Source organism: Mobula birostris, chromosome 8, assembly GCF_030028105.1.
Source record: "Mobula birostris isolate sMobBir1 chromosome 8, sMobBir1.hap1, whole genome shotgun sequence".
NCBI lineage: Eukaryota > Metazoa > Chordata > Chondrichthyes > Myliobatiformes > Myliobatidae > Mobula > Mobula birostris.
In genome coordinates this window covers 47153928-47175212 of record NC_092377.1, presented here as the reverse complement: position 1 = coordinate 47175212, position 21285 = coordinate 47153928, and the positions used below count along the sequence as shown (strand labels likewise).

The 21285-nt window shown below is 37.8% G+C and overlaps 1 protein-coding gene across 1 annotated transcript; it reads right to left on the bottom strand.

The window, feature by feature from the left end:
• Positions 1–6723: 6723 nt before the first annotated feature.
• Positions 6724–20368, bottom strand: LOC140201996 (usherin). Its single transcript, XM_072266864.1, has 5 exons — positions 20308–20368; positions 19107–19336; positions 13208–13279; positions 7477–7692; positions 6724–6813 (listed from the first exon to the last, which is right to left on the bottom strand). The coding sequence occupies exons 1-5, from the start codon at positions 20366–20368 to the stop codon at positions 6724–6726; spliced, it is 669 nt and encodes a 222-aa protein (XP_072122965.1).
• Positions 20369–21285: the final 917 nt, after the last annotated feature.

Here is a 21285-nt window from a genome sequence, read left to right as displayed (position 1 = left end):
ATGCCAATACACTTCCTCCGACTCCATGCGTCAGTATCTTATTTATAAGTCTCTTGTGCAGCACCTTATCGAATGCCTTCTGGAAATTCAAGCGTACGACATCCATCTGTTCCCCTCTATCCACTGCACTCATTACGTCCTCAAAGAACTCCAGTAAGTTTGTCAAACAGGACCTGCCCTTTCTGAATCCATGCTGCGTCTGTCTAATGGAACCATCCCTTTCTAAATATTTCGCTATTTCTTCCTTAATGATAGCTTCAAGCACTTTCCTGACTACAGATGTTAAGCTAACCGGCCTATAGTCGCCTGTCTTTTGCCTACATCCTTTTTAAAAAAGTGGCATGACATCTGCTGTCTTCCAGTCCGCCGGGACCTGCCCAGAGTCCAGAGAATTTTGGTAAATAATTACCAATGCATCTACCATAACCTCCACCATTCCCTCAGCACCCTGGGATGCATCCCATCAGGACCAGCAGACTTAACTACCTTCAGGCCCTCTAGTTTGCTCATCACTATCTCTTTAGCGACAGTGATTTTATTGAGGCCCTCACCTCCCATTTCATCCATAACATCACTCTTTGGCATATTAGACGTGTCCTCCACTGTGAAGACTGACACAAAATAGTCATTCAATGTCTCAGCCATTTCCTTATCACCTAATATCAATTTCCCCTTCTCGTCTCCCAAGAGACCTACGTTGACTTTAGCCGTCCTCTTTCGCTTTACATACTTATAAAAACTTTTTCTATGTTTTTATATTTTCTGCTAATTTACTCTCATACTCTATCTTCCCTTATGGTTTGGTTTTGTTACTATTATACATACCTAAAAATTAGATTAGTCCAGAAAATATGTGCAAATGATACATATTGTTCTTTACAGGAGCACTGGAATTAAATCTTGTTCTGTGATTTCATTATGTATCAGTTATGCATTCACCAGCATTACTGCCAATATGCTTTAACCACATAGCTGCTATGGACATAAGTGTAAAGGAAATCATACACCTTTAATAACCTCCAGCACATCATGTTTCTCTTAGGGAAGAACTTGATCCTAAGTACATTTGGCAGGAAAGGTTGAAATATGCTAAATGTCTGCAAGAAAAGCAGAAAGGTGTGTGTTCCAGGTAGACAGCAGGGGGGAAGACATATTCTCCACAGAAGAAAGAGCTCTACATGCTATTCCAGAAGGAAATCCATGGCAGAAGCAAAGGCAAAGGAGTTGGGATGGTAGGACGTGCCTGCAATATTCAACCAAGCTCCTAGTTGCAAAGGTAAGAACCACACTTCGAATCACAATTACTCTCTTAAGCTGACAGTAATAATTTACAAATCACAAAACATTACTTCATCATTCCCCTTCAATCTCCTGAATCACAAAACTTGTAAAAGTAGTTGAATCAAACCTTTGAAAGAATTTCATTATAAAACAGGGGTGGGAATACAAAGGCTGTACTTACTGTGGGAAGTGGAAAACCAGTAAGGGAGTTCCATCATAAGGAGCCAAGAATAGGACCTGAACAGAGGCTTGACTAATCAACAGCAGCTGGCAAGCAAGCAATCAATATGACATCACAGATTGGTGATTGGCTGTTGGTTTTTCTCTCTTAGAGAATTGGTCTCAATCACAGTTTACAGCCAAGTGGAGACAGTTAAATTTGTGGCTAATGAAGAAGGACCAAGTTTTAAAGCAAAGCTATAATAAGACAATTAGATAGCATTGTATTGGTGCATTGAAAAAATTATAGCAGTTGGGAACATTATTGGTGTAAAACATGAATAGTTGAACAAAAAAGATGGCCTCAGCAAATGAACCCATGGAACCACTGAATTATTAAAAAAAAACACTCAAGTTCATTCATGTTATTGAGGGAAGGAAATCCGATACTCTTACTCAGTTTGGGTTCCAGATCTACCAATGTATTTGACTCATCATTGGCTCCTCAGCTCAAGAGTAATTAGGAATAGGCAAGAATTTCCGGTGACTTTTTAAAAATCCATTTATAAATTGAAAACAAATAAATATACTTTTAGGTTAGAGGTAGAAGGGCAAGCAATGCGTTGTACCTGAAGCTCATAGGTTGGTAGATGGAATTAAATCCCAAGCAGTTAGGTTCACAGGAAGTTCCTGCAGATTAAAGAAATTTGACTCAAGAGTTGATAAACTGGAGTCTGAGTTTTCAAACACTACAAAACATCCGGAAAGGAGAAAGTTTCTCAGGCCCAAGAAGCTGTCACATCCTTGTGTAGATTTGATTAGCTTCCAGCCTAAACTCTCTGAGCCCTCAATATCAGATGCAATGTCCAGAAAGTGACTGGATTGTAGGCAATGCAGTACAGAGCTGCTTCTTCCAAAATGACCTTGTCAAGTGACTTGGACTCAGGAGAGCAGGGTGATAAGCGAGACCTTGATCACCATGAAAGCAACCGGATGTTCCAGTAATTTTAAAGTCTTTGAGACAGTTAACAACTATTCTAACACTGAAGTAAAAATGTTAAATAAATCAAAACATTCAATAATATAGATATTGTTAAAAACACCAGTTGGAAATATATAAAGGAATATAATTTGAGGAAAACAGTTAGAAAAAGCTTATCTCTTATTCAGTTTACTACGCCAAATCTAACAAAGAATAGGATCCAAGTAACGATTCTGTTGCTCTGGAAACCCAGCAAGACTATGCTTTGTGATTGTGTATGTGGAGTCCATTGGTGAAAAGTAATAGTAAATGTAGCACCAATTGTCATTCTAAGTCCCAGAGTTCAATGCTTGAAAGTGGCATGAATAGGACTTCTTAAAAAAAAAAGTCTTTTTCTTGTCAAGGTCAACACTTAAATAAATATTGCCCATCTCAAGTGTTCCTGAGAAGATGGTAGGGGTCTGGAAATATACCTTTCTGAACTGCTGCAGTCTTGGTGAGGGTACTCCCATAGTGCTGTTGGAGGAGATCTTCCAGAATTTGGACCTAGTGAAAAAGAGGAATCAGCAAGATGGAGAAGGGTCTTGGCCCAAAACGTTGATTGTTTATTCATTTCCACTGATGCTGCCTGACCTGCTGAGTTCTTCCAACTTTTTGCGTGTGTGTTGCCTTGAAGTTCCAGCACCTGCAGACTTTCTCGTGTTTAAGATATTTTCAAGATATGACAATGTGCAATTTGGTGCTGCAGGTGATGGCTTCCCATGCACTTGTTATCTTTGTTCTTTAAGTAGTAGAGTTTGTGGGTTGGTAGGTGCTGTTTGGGGTAGCAGTGACTAGTTGCATTACATTTTAGCAGAGCTTACAGGTGTTCAAATGGCTGAACATGAGCAATTCTGAAAGGAATCAGGGAATGGTACAGGAACTGGTCTCTTTCTCCTTAAGTTATTCAGAAATCTGTAATTTTGCCTTGATTTCTTTCTGAATAACTCCTTTGTTGTTTTGAAAAACTGAAATCAACAATTTTGGTTTTGAATTGTCTAACTACTATATTTTTTACACACTGGAGGTTAAAGATGCTGCTTTTTGTTATTAGTTTGCTTTTGTTAAAAGTTTTAAAAATCCTGTAAAAATATTTTTTAAAACTTTGACTGTTCAGTGGCTGCTGTATCCTTGCATCATTCTGGATACATTTACTGAAGTATTCACCACAGTGATGAAGCAATTCAGCTGAGAGTGGCTCTGAATTATTCCATTTCAGAATTAATTCTGTAAAACCTAGGCTACCATGAATACAAGAAATGGGCACCTCACAATAAATGCAGTGTTATGAAGTTATTAAGACTAGCATTGGTTAAATTGCTGAAGGAAAGGTAACTCTTTATTGTAGCAATTTGGTTTATCCTGACAGGTATCACATTTTATATAGAACTATTAACACAATGGAAGTAGTTCAGAACAAAGTTACAGTTTGTCAGCTGAGAAATATATAGTAGCATTGTTATCATATTACAGCAAGCAATTATGAATGTGAAAGGCATGTCATTTTGATTGCAAGAAGATTATATAAGGCCAGGGTGATTCTACACCTGATCTATTATATGTGGTTTCGGTCTCCTTATTAGGTGAATTGGATTTGTAATCACCAAAATTTGGAAGATTGAGAGGAATCAAATTTCAATTTCTGAAATTTTGACAGATTGCACAGATAGAGAGGGAAAATTGTTCTCCTGAAGAAGGAGATAAAGTTTAAGAACCAAAGGGCATCAATGGGTATGAGGACAGAAGGAGATAGTGAAAATATGGTCAGCTTTGAATATACTCAAAGGGACAAATGGGCCACTTCTGTGCAAAATAAATAATGTGGCATATGGTGGAATCTGGAACAATGGCAGAAATGCTGGAAGAACTCAGCCAGTCAAGTGGAATCTATGGACAGAGAATCGTTTCTCTGTGTTGAATGAGCTGCACAACCTGAGAATGGTCTGTTCCCATACTTTACCTTTGCTACGTTCTTTGAGAAATTCTGCTGAATTGGATGTTGTTAGAAACATTTAATTGTCAAAATTGTTGTAACAACAATAATTGTGATAGCCTTTCAACTTAAAATCCATAAAGAAATATTTGGTAATAAAGTTATTTAATTTCCAGTTATAACTTGAAAGACAACAACAGAATGTCAATTTATTTATTTTATTTTCATTTCTTTTAGAGGTTCAGAGCAGAATAGGCCCTTCTGATCCTTCGAGCTGCTTGCCCAGTACATCTTTGATCTGTAGGAGGAAGTAGTGTATCTGGAGAAAACCCACACATTCCATGGGGAGGACAGTGCCTCGATCTGTTAATAGTGTCACACTAACCGCTACTCTGCCGTGGTGTCACATTGTTATATTGAAGAATTGATCACTGCACTGATGTTACCCTGGTTCTGTACATTTCACTCAGTTATCCTAGAAATGGAAGTAATTCCCATTCTAATCTAAATTAGAAGTGGAATTAATTAATTACATACGTTATCACATCATCTTGAAGAAAAAAAAATATCCTTTAATGTATTTCTTAATATTTTTATGGAACTTGAAATTTGCTTTGGGAATAATGAACACAATTTTTCACGGATTAATTACACAAAGCTCACAGTAAACACATGTTTTCTTGAAGAATTTTGAAGCAAACAGCAGATAATACTTATGTGGAATTTAAAATTAGTCAATTCATGCTGATTTCTTGCTGAGCAGATTCTGATCGGATCAGTTACAAGCATCTTGTATTATACTTTTTAAAATCAAATTTATAAAGCTTGATAAAATAACTTTTGTCTTACAAGTTCTCATAGCAGCTCCTGGAGAAACAGGACATAGAAGAGACTAGGGATGGTCACCAAGGGTGAAATCATTTTAGAGACTGGAATAAGCTATACATACTCATGTGAGGTTGATCTTGTATTAAGGTAACTATCATTGGTATTACTATTTCTGAAACTACTAAGTTTATCTTTCAAAATAGCTTCAAGGACATTTTTAATCATAGATTGCGTGTATATAAAAAAGTAGGTGAACTTAAACAAAAAAATGTCGGGGATGTGTATGCAGCTTGTACAAATGAATGTTCAATTGCAAGATCTTAGTACAGTTCTGTTAATATAAATAGTCTGATTAAATAAAAATATTCTACCAATTATTGTACAAGTAAAAATGATTTATTTAAACTTCAATCTGCAGGGAGTTTAAAATTCCTGTGTCTCTGAATATAAAATTATTTATACATAGCGTTTTCTAGCTTGGTTTTCTCATTTATATTGCTGGCTCATCAACGTCATTCTGTGGGTATCACTGACCTGATTTTCTTTATAAACTATTAACACTTCTGGTGTGAAATCTTTTAAGCACATAGAGTTAGCATATGTTCAGTTCATATTTCAGATTTATCTACAGTAGACCTGATAGACAACTGTAAAATTGTATACACATTCCGAACTATTATTTGTGTTATACAAACCATCTTTGAATAAAGGACTGAAGTATTTTAGTTCATTTATACAATGTATTATTAAGTCTGTCATATTTGCTTTCAAATATTAATAAAAAATCATCTATGGTAGTTCTTATAAATGCATTCAAAATGTTGCCATTGCCTATTTATCTGCTGTTTAACCTATTTTACTTTAATGTATTCTGTCAGCTTGTTAGTATAACATAAATAGAAACAGAGGAGGGAATTTTATAATTGTAGAAATACTCAGCTAGAAGATAGTGGATATACTCATGCAAAGGTGATAGGTGAATAAACATGGTACTAGCTGGAACATGGAAGGCAGAAGTTTGGATCGGCTTAGGTGCAGAGGGAGCAATAAAAGTTACTTAACTGAAATGTTATTTCGGTTTACCTATCTGCCTATATTACCTCGTAGCTATTCCTCAGCTTTCTTTTCTTCATTTCAGATTCTCAGATTTCCCTGAACTTTGACTTGGTATGAACATGAAGTTGTACAGGTGCCATTCATTGAATTTTATATCTTTAATTGAGATACTATTTTCACACACACTCACACACACAAAAAACTCTAAAATGGGGCCCTCTGCTGGACAAAAAGCTTTCCACACTCTGGATTGCAACTTGTGGAATTGAGAATTATGCCAAAATTAAAACTTACAGGAAAAAAAATACTGCTGATGAAAACTGGCAATTGTAGGCACTAACTGATAATCTTCAATTTGCTACCCATTTTTTTTCAAAACAAAGAAACATATAAACAACAAACAATACTATAAAGGTATAGGAACCTGATTATGGAGTATTTTTTCTTATAACTGGGTGTCTGTAAATATTGTGTGCTCCTTTGTAACTGAACTAAAACCTTTGATAGACTCCAATAGATCATCATCATCTGGGTACTGAAAGAGAAATGAGAAAAATATATTAAGTGAGTATTATTCATTTACAATAACTTCAAATAGTTGTGCAGATTTAAACTCAAAGTTGTTAAACTGTGTGACTCGATGCTGTGAATACAATCAGATAATGAAAATATCAGTTCCTATCTTTTCACATTCACTGATGGATGACTGTGTATTTAATTCTCATGAATTTGTTGAGGCACTGCAAGAGGCCAGAGGCAGAGATGTCACAATCGGAGTAGGATGGAGACTTATAGTGGCAGGCAACTGATTGGTTAGGATGATTTTGAAGACTGATCAGAAATATTGTGCAAAGTGGCCACCCTACCTGTGTTTAGCTTCACAGAGACTGCATTGTGAGTATCTAATTAAGTTCAAACAAGCACATGTGAATTTCTAGTATTCCCATTTTTTTCTATGTCTAATGAATCACTTCATGAATTCAGATTATCAAATAGGATTAAGCCAGTGATTTTAAAGAAACTCCTCTTACACAAGACATATAAGATATAGGAACTCATACTTTTCAGCGTACATGATGGACTATAAATAAGCGGAAAGTCCCATCTTCATCAATTCTGATTCATTTTTCCATTGCCCAATTTCACCTCCTGAATGTTGTAAATATACAATTTCTATAAATATTTATGATTCAATTACCATTCCACTGTCACGTCCCTGTGCAAAGAATTCCCACACTGAGCTTTCCATCAGGGATTTCTTGTCATGGGTATCGATCAGCTGACTGACACTGCGGTGCAGGGAATTCTGGGAACTGGCGTGACTCAGCTGACTCCGGCTCGGCACATGTATCACTGACATGCCGCAGTTACTCATGTGAGATCTATGTTCTGAAATTTTGGTGTCCGTAAGCCCCTATAAGTCAAAATATTAATGTTCATTCATGACTATCATTAGTGATTAGTAAATAAATGTTTGTACTGTATAACACAGGTCTGAGCCTGTAGCGTAAATGCTGAAAATAGATTTTATTTCACAACCACAAACTCTTTTCCCCAATTTATGGCACATCATTATTATTTAATGAACATACCAGATCAGATCAGTGCTTTCTTACACAATGTTATTATCTATTAATTATAGATAAATATTGACAGCTAATTGAATGAAGGCTATTAAACTGTAAATTACTATTTCTCTAGAACAAAATCAGGCATGTTCTTCCATGAAATCCAAATCAAGAACAATTCCATCCAGGTAACGTAACACACTGATTCAGTATCTTTTAAAAAAATGTTGGTGTACTATGAATTTCTGAGTATTAAGTGTTCACATGCTGAACAGAGAGCTTCAAGTCTAAATACCTGAGCACAGAATTTGGCCACTTAATGAGGGAAGGCTTCACCAATGGAAATGCAGTTTCTCACTAATTTAGGATTCCTCATTGTACAGATGGATGCGAGAATTGGGGCACCATGGTAGTGTAGCTATTACCGCTCAGGATAGAGTTAGGAGTTCCATTCCATTGCAGTCTTTAAGAAGCTTGTATGCCCTTCCCGTGAGCACATGAGTTTCCTCCCGGTGCTCCAGTTTCCTCCCACATTCCAACGACGTACCGGTTAACTGGCCATTGTAACTTGTCCTCTGATTAGGTTAAGGGTTAAGTAGATGGGTTGCTAGGCAGCGTGGCTTGTTGGGTCGAAAGGGCCTGCTGTGTGCTGTATCTCTAAATAAATGAGTAAAACAGAATTCTGAATACTAATGTGAGATGGATCCTCAATCTTCTAAGACCTAGATAGTACAGGCTTTGTTGACCCAATCACTCCACTTACAAAAAATCTGCCATACCAAGAGTCAGCTTAGTAAACCTTTCATTACATTCCCTCTATGCCAAGCATGTCCATTCTTAGATAAGGAATCTGAACCCGCACATGGTGTGATCGTAGTGAGGCTCTACATAATTGCAACAAGAGATCTTTGCTTCTGTATTCAGAGTTTCTTGCAATGAAGGCCAACAAATCACTTGTCATTTTACAGCTGGCTGCATCTGCATGCATGTTCACTTCCATTGAAGTGTGTACAAGGACACCTAGACAACTTTTTACATTAAGATTTGAAAAGTACTGCATGTTTCCTTTTTTCTTACAGTTCTCTTATCCAAACCATTGCAATATATTGTGAATAGCTGCAGGGCAAGCACTGACCCTGCAGTACTCTCTAGTTACCCTGAAAAAGAAACCCTCTCTGTTTCCTACTGCCAACCAATTTTCAATTCATGTTGCTATTTTACCTTTACCATGTGGTCTAATATTGTGCACAAACCTCTATAGCAGGACTTTATCAAAGTCCTTCTGAAAATCAAAATACACCACATGAATTAGTTCTCCCTTAATTACTCAACCAGTAGCATGCTCAAAGAAACTCTGGTCCCTTTCATAAATCCATGTTCATTGTCTAGTTCCAGTATTCCAGACTTCAGCATTTCCCTGTAGCTAATGTTAGCTTCACTGTTCTGTTGTTCTGTTTTCACTCTACTTCCATGATATTTACAAAGTACTGTTACATTTGCAGGGACATTGACAATCAGATCTTGGGAACTTAATAGCATTCAGTCTCATTAATTTTGTGTTCTAACAGTAATTCCTTTAATTCCTTCTTTTCATTAAACTTCTGTTCTCCTGGCATTTCTGTGAAGTTATTTGCATCCTCTTCCAAGAAGACCAAATCAATTGTACTCTGCAATTCACAGACTTTCCATGGACTCTGTCTGTAGTTCTTGCTGCCTCAGTAAAACAGCCAGCATATTTAAAAATCTCAACCACCCTAGACATTTACCCTTCTCCCCGCTCCCATCAGGCAGAAGACATCAAAGCCTGAAAGCACATACCACCCAGGTTCAAGGAGAGCCTCTATCCCACTGTTATAAGAATATTGAATCCCTTCCCAAATATGATAAGATAGACTCTTGACTACCAATCTACCTCTTGTAACCTTACACCATACTGTTTATCTGCACTACAGTTTCTCTGTACTGCAACACTTTATTCTTCACACTGTTTTTACGTTGTACATCTGAAAAAAAACTATTGTAAAGAATTCATCTGTATGGATGGTATGCAAGGCAAGTTTTTCCACTGCTGCACGGTGCATGTGACAATAATAAAACCAATATACTTATTTACCGATGTGCTTAATTGTTCTGCACATTCTTTATTCCTGTTATGAATTCTTATATTTATGACTATAAGGGACTTGCATTTGCCTTTGTTAACCTTTGTCTTTTTATATACTTGTGGAAGCTTAGATAGTTTATCCAATATTCCTTACACATTTATTCTCAAACTTTATTAATGCTCTTTAAATCCATCCCTTTGTTCCTTTTTACTGAATTCTCGACTGCTCATAATGCTTAAGCTTGCTACTTTTTATGACTCCTCTCCAGATTTAATACTATTCTTAATTTCTTCTGTTCAGTATAGTTTGATTTGTTTTTCTTTTGATTTCTTTGTACAAGAAAGGAATGTATAACAGTTATAATTCCAGCATTCTCTCCTTAAATATTAACCACTGTCATATCTTTCACTGAAGCTCCCCTGTTTATCACAACCAACACAATTTTCACAGCTCTTTTTTGATTCAGGATTCTGGTTTCAGACTGAACTACAGACCATCCCTGGGTTACAAATACCTGATTAGTGGATGCCCCTATAAACAAACAAGTCAACAATGCTATTAAATGTAGAAGTTTGATGTATATGCATACATCCATTCCCATTAACAACAGAACACATTTCCCTTCTCTCTCCAATTTTAGCAATTGTTCTCTGATCAGTTGAATGCACTTTTGATTACGTGTTTTCTGACACCTGAATAAAATTCACTAGTGAACACTGTAAAAACAGAACTCATTTATTCCATGAGAATGTCCAGCAATTCACTTTCTACCTTAAAGAGGAATTCTCTCATTTTATCTTCCCTAAAAGATTACACATAGCAGGATTGTTAATTGATCACCTTCTCATTGCACAATATCTGATCTAAAGTTCCTGATAGCTCCTTAACCTAGTAGTCTAAACAAAAACATCCCTCGTCTTCATCCTGATTTGTCTGCAACCTTAAACACAGCTGACTACACCATCCTCTTCTGCCATTGATGACTAGCTGGGTAACACAGCACTTGTTTGGCTCAGTTTTTATCTCTACAGTTGTAATCAGAGAATTGCTGTCATTGCTTCCCTTCCTTCTTCCTAACTATTAGTTCCGGCATCCTCAATGGTCAAAACTTGGTCCTTTCATATCACTCATTTACATGCTGCACCTCAGCAATAATCTCTGATAATACAGTAATAGTTTCCACATTGGAAATAATCTGGATGATGTGTAGCTCAGTGGTTGATGATTGAGTTGAGTCGTTCTCCGACCTTGGCAACTTCCTTGCAAACGTTTCATCACCATGTGAGGAGACATCATTAGCGCGGTGTTGATTGTGGTGTGTCCCCTGAATGCTTGGCCTTTAGTATATAAAAGCCAGGCATTCGGAGGACACACCACAATCAACAGAGCACTGATGTCTCCTCACATGGTGACAAGACATTTGCAAGGAAGTTGCCAAGGTTGGAGAACAACTCAACCCCAGCAGTTTCTACACATTCACTAACAAATTCTGAACCACATTTCCTGGTCACTGATATTCTACAGTAACAGCTAAATCTGTCCCTAGCTAGGAGTTTCTGCAGTTGAAATCCTTGCTACTACTTTAAGGTGTCAGCAAGAATTATATGCTTCAGCACCTGGAGTGGAATTGTACCCACAACATTATGAGTCAAATAAAATTGTGATCATTCAGGCAAGGTTGTTATCTAAATATTAATGTCGGTCTGAGTAACATCATTTTCTTTGCTGCATTATAAACATAAGATATCATTGACTTCAAGTAGCACTCATGCTCCAATACACGAACCTCCTAAGTGCCTTGTTTCATTACAATAATTACAATGAACTATCACAATTACTGTATCAATGTGATTTAAAAGAACATTGACTTCATTTTAAATGCAATTCAATAATAGTTGTTGCTGTTCATTGTATGGCGAATTTGTTCCTTTGTAATCTGGTACCCCATTTAGTGCTCTTCTGCAGTGCACTGGTTTGTAATGGTTCTCCTGGTCCTCCGGTCCAAACGATCACAGGTATGTAGCCCTCCCCTGACATTTTCTCAATGTGACAGGCACTGCGTGTGAACCCCCGTACTTCCCACTGCTGTGTTGGAAAACTAGGTCCAGGAATCTGTTGCAAAAGCTAGTCTTCTTCTGACACTCCTGAAGTCACTCACAGCATGAGTAGGCTAGGATCAGCAGTGCAGCTGCTATGTGCAAGGATGCAGAGGGCAGGGCTGGAGTAATGAGTGAGAGCCATTGTTAGGGATGAGCAATGGCCACTGTAACGTTTTTGTTGTTACAAATTCTGTAGGATTCGCGAGTTGCTGAAGTCCTCCATGGCTCTAGATTACTGCAGGTTGGGCAGAGCTGTGCATCCACAGGACTGGGGAGAGAGCAGAGAGTGTTGGTGGAAGACCATCAACTCAGTTATAGATGCACTTTGGTCCGCCTGCCCAAAATTTGTTCATCTTCCAGTACCATGAGATGTCCATTAGAAAACACTGCCCCCTTGGTCTATAATCAACCTAGACTGTTGACAACCCGCCTCAAATGTTGTTTACAAATGTATAGGCCTAGCAATCAATACTCTGAATGTAAAAAAAGTCATCAACTGATTTTTGTATTTCTTATATTTTATATATATATACTGTACGATATATATGGTGAATAAAGATTAATTTTACATTTAAAACAAATAACTCTGGTAAAACTGCAAGCTTGTGTTTCACATAAACGGCACGAGATAATTTGCTCTGCCAACTCCCCACTGGCACTCCTGGGCAGCCTCTTCATACTCAGCTGTGGGGTGATTCATTGCCACAAGGATTCCTGTTCCTCAGACCTCACTTCACAAGATCCCAGCAGAACAGTGTGCAATAATGGGGAAGTAGGTGTTTGTGCCAGATTCCCAGAACAGTGATAGTGTAAGTAAAAAATGGCTCTCTCCCTGTCTGTTTCTCTGTCTCTCTCTCTTTCTCTCTCTCCCTCTCTCTCTATCTATTTATCATGCTATCATGACCCATTTTTAGTACAAATTTCATTACTACTCTTCTTCTTGGGAACATAACCTGAGCACTAAGCACAGTACCTGTGTAATTTATTATGGCATTATCTGGTTTTAAACATTCTTTTCTGAAAATCTGGCAAAGACTTTTACATAATAACAATTACTTTTAACTATACTTTTGAAAATAAATTATACATGCATTATATTAAAAAAGTAATGCAAGTAGTAACACTGCAGGATAAAAAAGACACACACTTAGACATACCTCAAAACACATTGTATAACTCTTTAATGTGACGGAACTTGAAGCATCGGAGGGTGTTGCAACAGCATCGAACTGAAAAGAAAAAATTTAACAGCTACATTTAACATAGCTTACATAATCGTGAGATGTTGTAGTTAGTAAATGTGAACCTTGACAAATTATCCATTGGTTAAAACCCTTGAATTCTTAATGTATCTACTATATTTATCTTCTCTTAGTCAATCTCTTGTGATCAAAGATAACTTGTTTCCAATCCAGTTCTTTGGGGTTCAAGGCCAAGGCCAAGTTGGTATCCATGTTCTCAGACACAGGGGGAGCAGGAGGAGGTACTTGATGGGCCAGGTAGATAAGTTTTTTGGGAAATCCAATCACAAACAGGAGAAAGTCTGTGGAGGCTGGAAATCCAAGCAACACACACAAAGTGCTGGAGGAACTCATCAGGCCACGCAGCATCTATGGAAAAGAGTAAACAGTCGATGTTTCAGGCCGAGACCCTGCTGAAGGATCTCAGCCTGAAATGCCCTCTGTACTCTTTTCCATAGATGCTGCCTGGCCTGCTGAGATCCCCCAGCAGTTTGTGTGTGCAGCTAAGTTTTTTGGGAGGTACTTTAGGCATCTTCACTGGGCTTCACACACAAAATGCTGAATAAACTCAGCAAGTCAGTCAGCATCTATGGAAGGGAATAAATTGTTGATGTATTGGGCCAAGATGTTTATCAGGACTAGGCTTCTGTGGAAAATACATGGATGCAAGGTTCTCAATACTTCCTAAATGTTCTTTCTCCATTTAGGGGGAGATGTATTCTTACACGTCACTGAGTATCTTACATCTTACCAAAGAGGATTTAAGATCATCCTTAAACTTTTTATCAGAATCAGAATATTTTATTTTCACAGATGTATGTTGTGAAATTTGTCATTTACACATTTCAAGATTGTTTAATGCTATTTCCAGTATGTAAGTGTAAAGGAGTATGAATCTGGTGGTCCTGCTGTAGATGCCACGTAGCCTCCTGCCTCATGGGAGTGGGACAAACAGTCCATGAGCAGGGTGGGTGGGATCCTTCATGATGTTACTGGCCCTTTTCTGGCACCTTGGTGATGGTTAGGCTGGTGCCAGTCACGTTTTGGGCAGTTTTGACTACCCTTTGTAGAGCCTTCCTGTCTACCGCCGTGCAGTTTCCGTACCATGCAGTGACGCAGCATGTTAGGATGCTCTCTTCTGTGCTTCTATAGAACCATGTGAGTATAGATGTGCATAGTCCAGCTCTCTTCAGCCTCCTCAGAAAGCAAAGGCATTGGTGAGCTTTCCTGATTTTGTATAGTGTGTTTTCTGGGACCACGAGAGGTTGTGCGAGATGTGCGCTCCCAGGCGTTTGAAACTGCTCGCAGTTTCCACTGCTGTGCTGCCGATGTAAAGAAGGGTGTGAGTGGTGTGCGTTATCCTGAAGTCAATAACCATCTCCTTTGTCTTGTTGACATTGAGAAAGAAGGTATTTGCATTGTGGCAGCAGTGCACAAAATTACTATAAGATAAAATAAATAAATACTTTATACTTTATTGTCGCCAAACAATTGATACTAGAACGTACAATCATCACAGCGATATTTGATTCTGCGCTTCCTGCTCCCTGGATTACAAATTGATAGTAAATATTAAAAATTTAAATTATAAATCATAAATAGAAAATAGAAAAATGGAAAATAAGGTAGTGCAAAAAAACTGAGAGGCAGGTCCGGATATTTGGAAGGTACGGCCCAGGCCCAGATCAGGATCCGTTCAGCAGTCTTATCACAGTTGGAAAGAAGCTGTTCCCAAATCTGGCCGTTGGAGTCTTCAAGCTCCTGAGCCTTCTCCCGGAGGGAAGAGGGAGGAAAAGTGTGTTGGCTGGGTGAGTTGTGTCCTTGATTATCCTGGCAGCACAGCTCCGACAGCGTGCGGTGTAAAGTGAGTCCAAGGATGGAAGGTTGGTTTGTGTGATGTACTGCACCGTGTTAACGATCTTCTGCAGGTTCTTCCGATCTTGGACAGGACAACTTCCATACCAGGTTGTGATTCACCTAGAAGAATGTTTTCTACAGTGCATATATATTAGTGAGGGTTTTAGGGGACAGGCCAAATTTCTTTATACTTTCAAATACTGCAAAAGAGGAATAGTGATGTATTTTTAATGGACCCTTCACAAATCTGATGATGGAGGGGAATGATACTGTTCCTAAAACATTAAGTGTAGGTCTTCAGGCTCCTGTACCTCCTCCCTGAGAAGAGTGGATGTCTTGACTTAATGCTTCCTTCTTGAGGCACTGCCTTTTGAAGATGTCCTTGACGGATGGTGTGTCCTCTTTGTGATTGCATCGATGTGTTGGGCCTCAAGATAAATCTTCTGAGATGTTGACACCCAGGAACTTGAAGCTGCTTACCTTCTCCATCCCTGAGCCCTCAGAGATTTGTGTTCTCCCGACTTCCCCTTTATGAAAGACACAATCAATTCTTTGGTTTTGCTGTCACCAAGTGCAAATTTGTTATTGCGACACCACTCAGCCAGCCAGTCTACCTTGCTCCTGTTCCCTCTTCATTGCATTTTGAGACTTTGCCAACAACAGGTGGTGTCATCGATGAATTTATAGGTGGTTGAGCTGTGCCTCATCACACAGCCGTGAGTGTGTAGAGAGTAACGCAGTGGGCTAAGCCTGTGTTGACAATCAGAGGCAAGGAAATTTTATTACCGATCCACATTGACAATGATCTCCTGATAAGAAGACAAGGATCTAGCTGCAGAAGGAAATACAAGTTTTGGAGCTTGTCGATTAGTAATGAAGGTAGAGGTGAACTTTGCACTGGTTTTAAGGATTTGATTTTAAATACTCTTCTCACACAGCCAAAGCACTGAAGATGAAGGTGAATATTCACCTGCAGGGAGACAAGTGAATCTGCAAAACCACATAATCTTAAAGGGATTTTTGGAATCTCATTCTCTAACTGCACACATAAATGCTGGTAATACTTTCAATTTGGTGAATTTTAAATATCGTTTAAATGCATTATTGCTAAAGAACACTACATCTGTGTATCTTGTGATCTTTGTCCCAGAGGCTGACATCAGAATACCCTTCAAGAGCGTGAGCCTTCGCAAGGTGTTACGACCCGACCGTGTATCTGGTAGAGTACTGAAAGTCAGTGTCACCCAACTGACTTGAGTGTTTAAGGACATCTTTAGCCTTTCACTGCTGCAGTTGAAGATTCTGACCTGCTTCAAAATCATACCAGAGCCCCGGAAAAAAAGGGTGATTTACCTCAACGACTATCGATCGGTGGCACTCATTCTAACATGATGAAATACGTTGAGAGGTTGGTTATGGCAACAATTAATTCTTGCCTGAGCAATGACCTAGACCTACTGTGACTGTTCTATCTCCACAACAGATCACAATTTCACTGGCTCTCCACTCAGCTTTGGAGCACATAAACAATAGCAAATATACTCTAAGGCTGCTCTTTATCGATCACAGCTCAGATTTCAACACCATCACTACTAATCAACATGCTTCAAAACCTGAGTCTCTGTACCACCCTCTGCAACTGGATTCTAATCTTCCTTATGGGGAGCTCACAGTCAGTACCGATTGGTAATAACATCTCCTCCTTACTTACAATTAACACTGATGCGCCTCAAGAATGCATGCTTAGCCCACTGATCTCTTCCTTCTACACTTACGACTGTGTGGCCAGGCACAGCTCAAATGCCATCTGTAAATTCATCGATGACACCATTGTTGTTGGTAGAATATCAGATAGTTTTGAGTGAAATGGATCAGTTGGTAGACTAGTATTGCAACAACAACCTCCCAGGACCAAGAACTTGATTGTGGACTTCAGGAAGGGGAAGTTGGGAGAACAGACATCAATCCTCATTGAGGGGTCAGTGGTGGAAAAGGTGAGTAGCTTCAAGTTCCTGGGTGTCAATATCTCAGAGGATCTTTCATGTGCCCAACGCACTGATGTAATCAAAAAGAAAGTAGACTGGTGGATCATAGATACTGTTGTAAAACTCTAATCAACACAGAACTGCCAAACTAATGCACAATTAACAAAGTTGCAAATGTTAAAAAATTAGTAAAAATTCTACTCCAATACAAAAGTACAAAGCTGATACATCATTGTAAAATCGTTAATGCTAAAAATAAAACATTTTAATATTCTGTGCTCATTTCCTATATTACTTTCTCAAAATTCCTGAGAGTTTTACACTTTCTAAAGATGCTTGTTTCATTAAAATAATACTTTATAATATTTCATTGGAATTCAAATAAAGATGTTTAGAAAAATGTTATATACATAAGGTAGAGAGCACACCCAACATAAATTATTAAGGATGCTTGTAAAGATGTTGAAGGAAGGATTATAGATAAATTCAAGGTAATTGATTTTGATATTAATGTGAAAAAGTCAATATGTTACCTCAGATTTTTGACTAAACTGCAACTGAAACTTTAAAAGAAATGCAACAGAAATCATGTTTCTGAAGTTATAACAGTAAGGAGGAAGCTCAGAGTAAATTTATTTCCATTAATATGGAAGAAGTTTTTTTTAAAAAGACTGCTTGCTTGTTTGTGACAGTCAGTGAGGTTTGTTTGTTTTGAGCAGCACATACTTTTGATAGCCATTGGCTGTTACTAAAAGTTAAATTGCAGAACCAGCACACCCTGGTGGTCAAAAGAATAAAAGCATCGTCTTAGAAAATGAAAATAATATTACAGGTTCTAATGTTTGATGACTGAGAAAGCTGATCCTGGCTGAGGTAGCATTAGGACTATATTTGATGTAACTGCCACAAGTCTCTTCAGAGAGACTCTGTTCTTACTTCTAGTGTCACTCATTAACCTAACAAAATGATCACTTCATCAGCATTTTATCCCCATAGCACTCACAGCCTTATTCTAACAGAGATATCCTTTTGTCCGAACCATCCTTCCTCCATCTTCCCTGTAATTTAAAACCAATTTGTTTTCTCTCTCTCCAACTCTATCAAAAAATCTTCAACCTGAAAAGTTAACTGCTTTCATATCAATAGATGCTACCTCACCAATAGAGTGTTTCCAACTTTCCCATTTTTATTTAAAAAAATTAAATTTCCACTTGTTTGTTCAGTATTTCCACCCAAAATGAAGTTTTACAATTTGATAGTGACCCATTTAAATCACTCGGGCATAATCTACCATTTCTCAGGCAGTCCTCTGGCGTTGATGATAACTTGCTTTCTATACAATTAATTGATAATTGTTGATTCCTATGTAGGACTGACAGAAGCTGCCACAGAGAACCTAACCATAGGTGAGAGACTTGATTGGGATTTATTTTGTTGCTTGGGGTTTTTTTTTGTTTGTAGAGAAATGAAGTGATTGGTGCTTTCCTGAATTCTTGCCTGGTCTTGGGCCAAGGATTTCCCTGGGGCAGTGAGGATTTTACATTTTTCACGGAGGTCTTGAAAAAATGTAGTCTGGGGAAGTGAAGGATTTTGAAAATACATTGACTGTATCCTGCATGATTTATGAAACATAAGCAGCAATTGACTAAAGTTACTATGATAGAACTTCCTTCCCCTGCACCTACTAACAACAGGAAAGACAAAAACAGTAATGTCATGGGGTAACTCCAAGTCACACACTCATGACTTAGACAAAAATTCTCACTCCATCATCAGCATTCTGTAAATATTCCTGTAATTGCTTACCTAACATCTTGCAAGATTGACGACTGCAGTGTTTCAAGAGAAAGCTCACTTGCAACTTTTCAAACTAACTAGGCATGGATAACTATTATGATCTTGTTAGCATATTCCTGAATCTTATGCCTTATAATTTCTAAGTGCTAATAAAGGAAGACGAGTAACTATCTTACCATGAAGGATTCATTAGGTAGATTAGTCCTCTTCTTTAATGGAATTAAAGGTGGCCTTTCTCGTTTGTATGGTTGTTTATTTACTGCCCTTTGTAGTAGGATGGACAAGAATATAGCAACACACATCAACCCAAGAATTGCCATTAGTATAATGAACCACAGTTCATGGTAGAATGGAATGTTTGATTGTAGCGCTCCTGTCTTATCATCAACAGTGGGCAGTATAGGACCTTGAAAACAAGATATCACATTAACTCAAAATCAAACTATTATCAGTTAACTCTATTTAGACAACTGAAGAATAATATGCATGCCTATTCTTCTGCATTTTTGCACATTCTAGGCCATCTTGTTCAGTTAACTGATAAGCACTGATAATTAGAAGTTTAGTATTTGTACTATTCAAGAACAAGACTATTACAAGGCTTCATATCTAGATCATAGAACTTAGAACGTAGAACTCTACAGCACATTACAGGTCCTTCATCTCACAATGTTGTGCCGACCATGTAACCTACTCTAGAAACTACTTCCAGTACTTTGAGCCACTCCACCATATGACTCTTGATTTAACCCTAGCCTAATTACAGGACATTTTACAATGACAAATTAGCTTACCAACTGGTATGTGGGAGGAAACCGCAGCAGCCAGAGGAAAGCCATGTGGTCACGGGGAAAACGTGTAAACTCCTTACAGACAGTGGTGGGAATTGAACCTGGGTCACTGGTACTGTAAAGCATTGTACTTTATGCATAAGATCTTGAGTAAGCACCACGGATACTAATATGTACTTAATCTTAAACCAAAACAAAGTTGTTACTGAAATGGTTATCACTGAAATGGCAACTGTAAATTGGCTGCTACACAATTTGACATTCAGATCAGATTTTAAAATGGTCAGATTTAATATTTGTCTCAAAACTGACCAAGAACAAAGTTTAAAATAGGGTTGCATTTTAGAAAATTATTCCAAGTGAAACTGGTAATATTAGATATATTTGGAATGTAGATCATGGTAGTAATTTACAGTAGATTATTTTAGATATGCATATCTTTTAGTATGCTTCATATAAGTATTACTTCAGATGGTTTTAAAGATCCATAAAACCATTTAAAAAAACATATGTGTGACTGTGTATGTGTCTGTGAGTGAGTGAGTGCAAGCATCCCTATATCAAACAAATACAAATGCATACTCACCAACATCTGTGGCTGGATTTAAGCTGATGATCGGTGTATTAGTACTTCCCATTTCTGCCATGGACAAAACATGGAAGAGAAAAATTTCATCAAATATTTATGAGAAATTACAATTCCACATAATCTTGAGGTTTCATGTACAGGTTTACTAAATCAACAACAAAAAAGCATTCCTGTGTTGCAAGTATGAAGTTATAAGTACATGCAAAAACATCCAGTGATTGTGTAGGGAAACAAATTTTAAAATAACATTTAACATCCTCTGACAGTCAAAAATACTTAAGCTCAAGCATTCAGTCATGGTAAAACAATAAGACAAATATGTTTGTAGATTGATATAAACACTGTAGTAGAATTTGCATGAAACACCTGAAGTTAGACCAGTAAACATGCATGATAGTTACGATGTGAAAATTAGTAGGCTGATACTAAATTTTGCAGCTGAAAAACAAGGACAGCAATCAAATGCTTGTGTTGGATGGGGCTGATAGTTTTGTGAGTTGTTCTGGTTATGTTCATGGGGAGAGTTGAGTATTCCATTGTCAACAAGAGGTGCAATACCTATTGACTTCTTAGAGCTTTCTCGTCATATACAGGTACAGGCAGGACCGAGAAACAAACACCAACATGATTGCTTGCCTACTAATAAACATTATTAATGGTGGAAAGCCTTTGAAGAACAGGAGTTGGACTATTGTTGCAGAATAAGTAATCTCCATTCAGTCTATTATCTATCATGATGATACAGATTCCTGAGATGGAGGGAGTGGGGTAGGATAGCGTATGGTCTATGAAGAGAGATTAAGCAGAATAGGTCTAAATACCTCACTGTTTAGAGGAATTAAAAAGTTCGAAGTTCGGAAGTTCAAAAGTAAATTTATTATCATAGTACATATAAGCCACTATATACAACCCTGAGATTTATTTTCTTGTGGGCATACTCAATAAGTCCATAATACAATAACAAACACAATAGAA

Coding starts and splice junctions, on each gene's coding strand:
- LOC140201996 (XM_072266864.1), bottom strand. CDS start 20,368: ATGGCAGAAATGGGAAGTACTAATACACCGATCATCAGCTTAAATCCA. Junction 19,337..20,307: donor AAATCCAGCCACAGATGTTG/GTGAGTATGCAT, acceptor CTTGTTTTCAAG/GTCCTATACTGCCCACTGTT. Junction 6,814..7,476: donor AGGGACGTGACAGTGGAATG/GTAATTGAATCA, acceptor TTTCTCTTTCAG/TACCCAGATGATGATGATCT.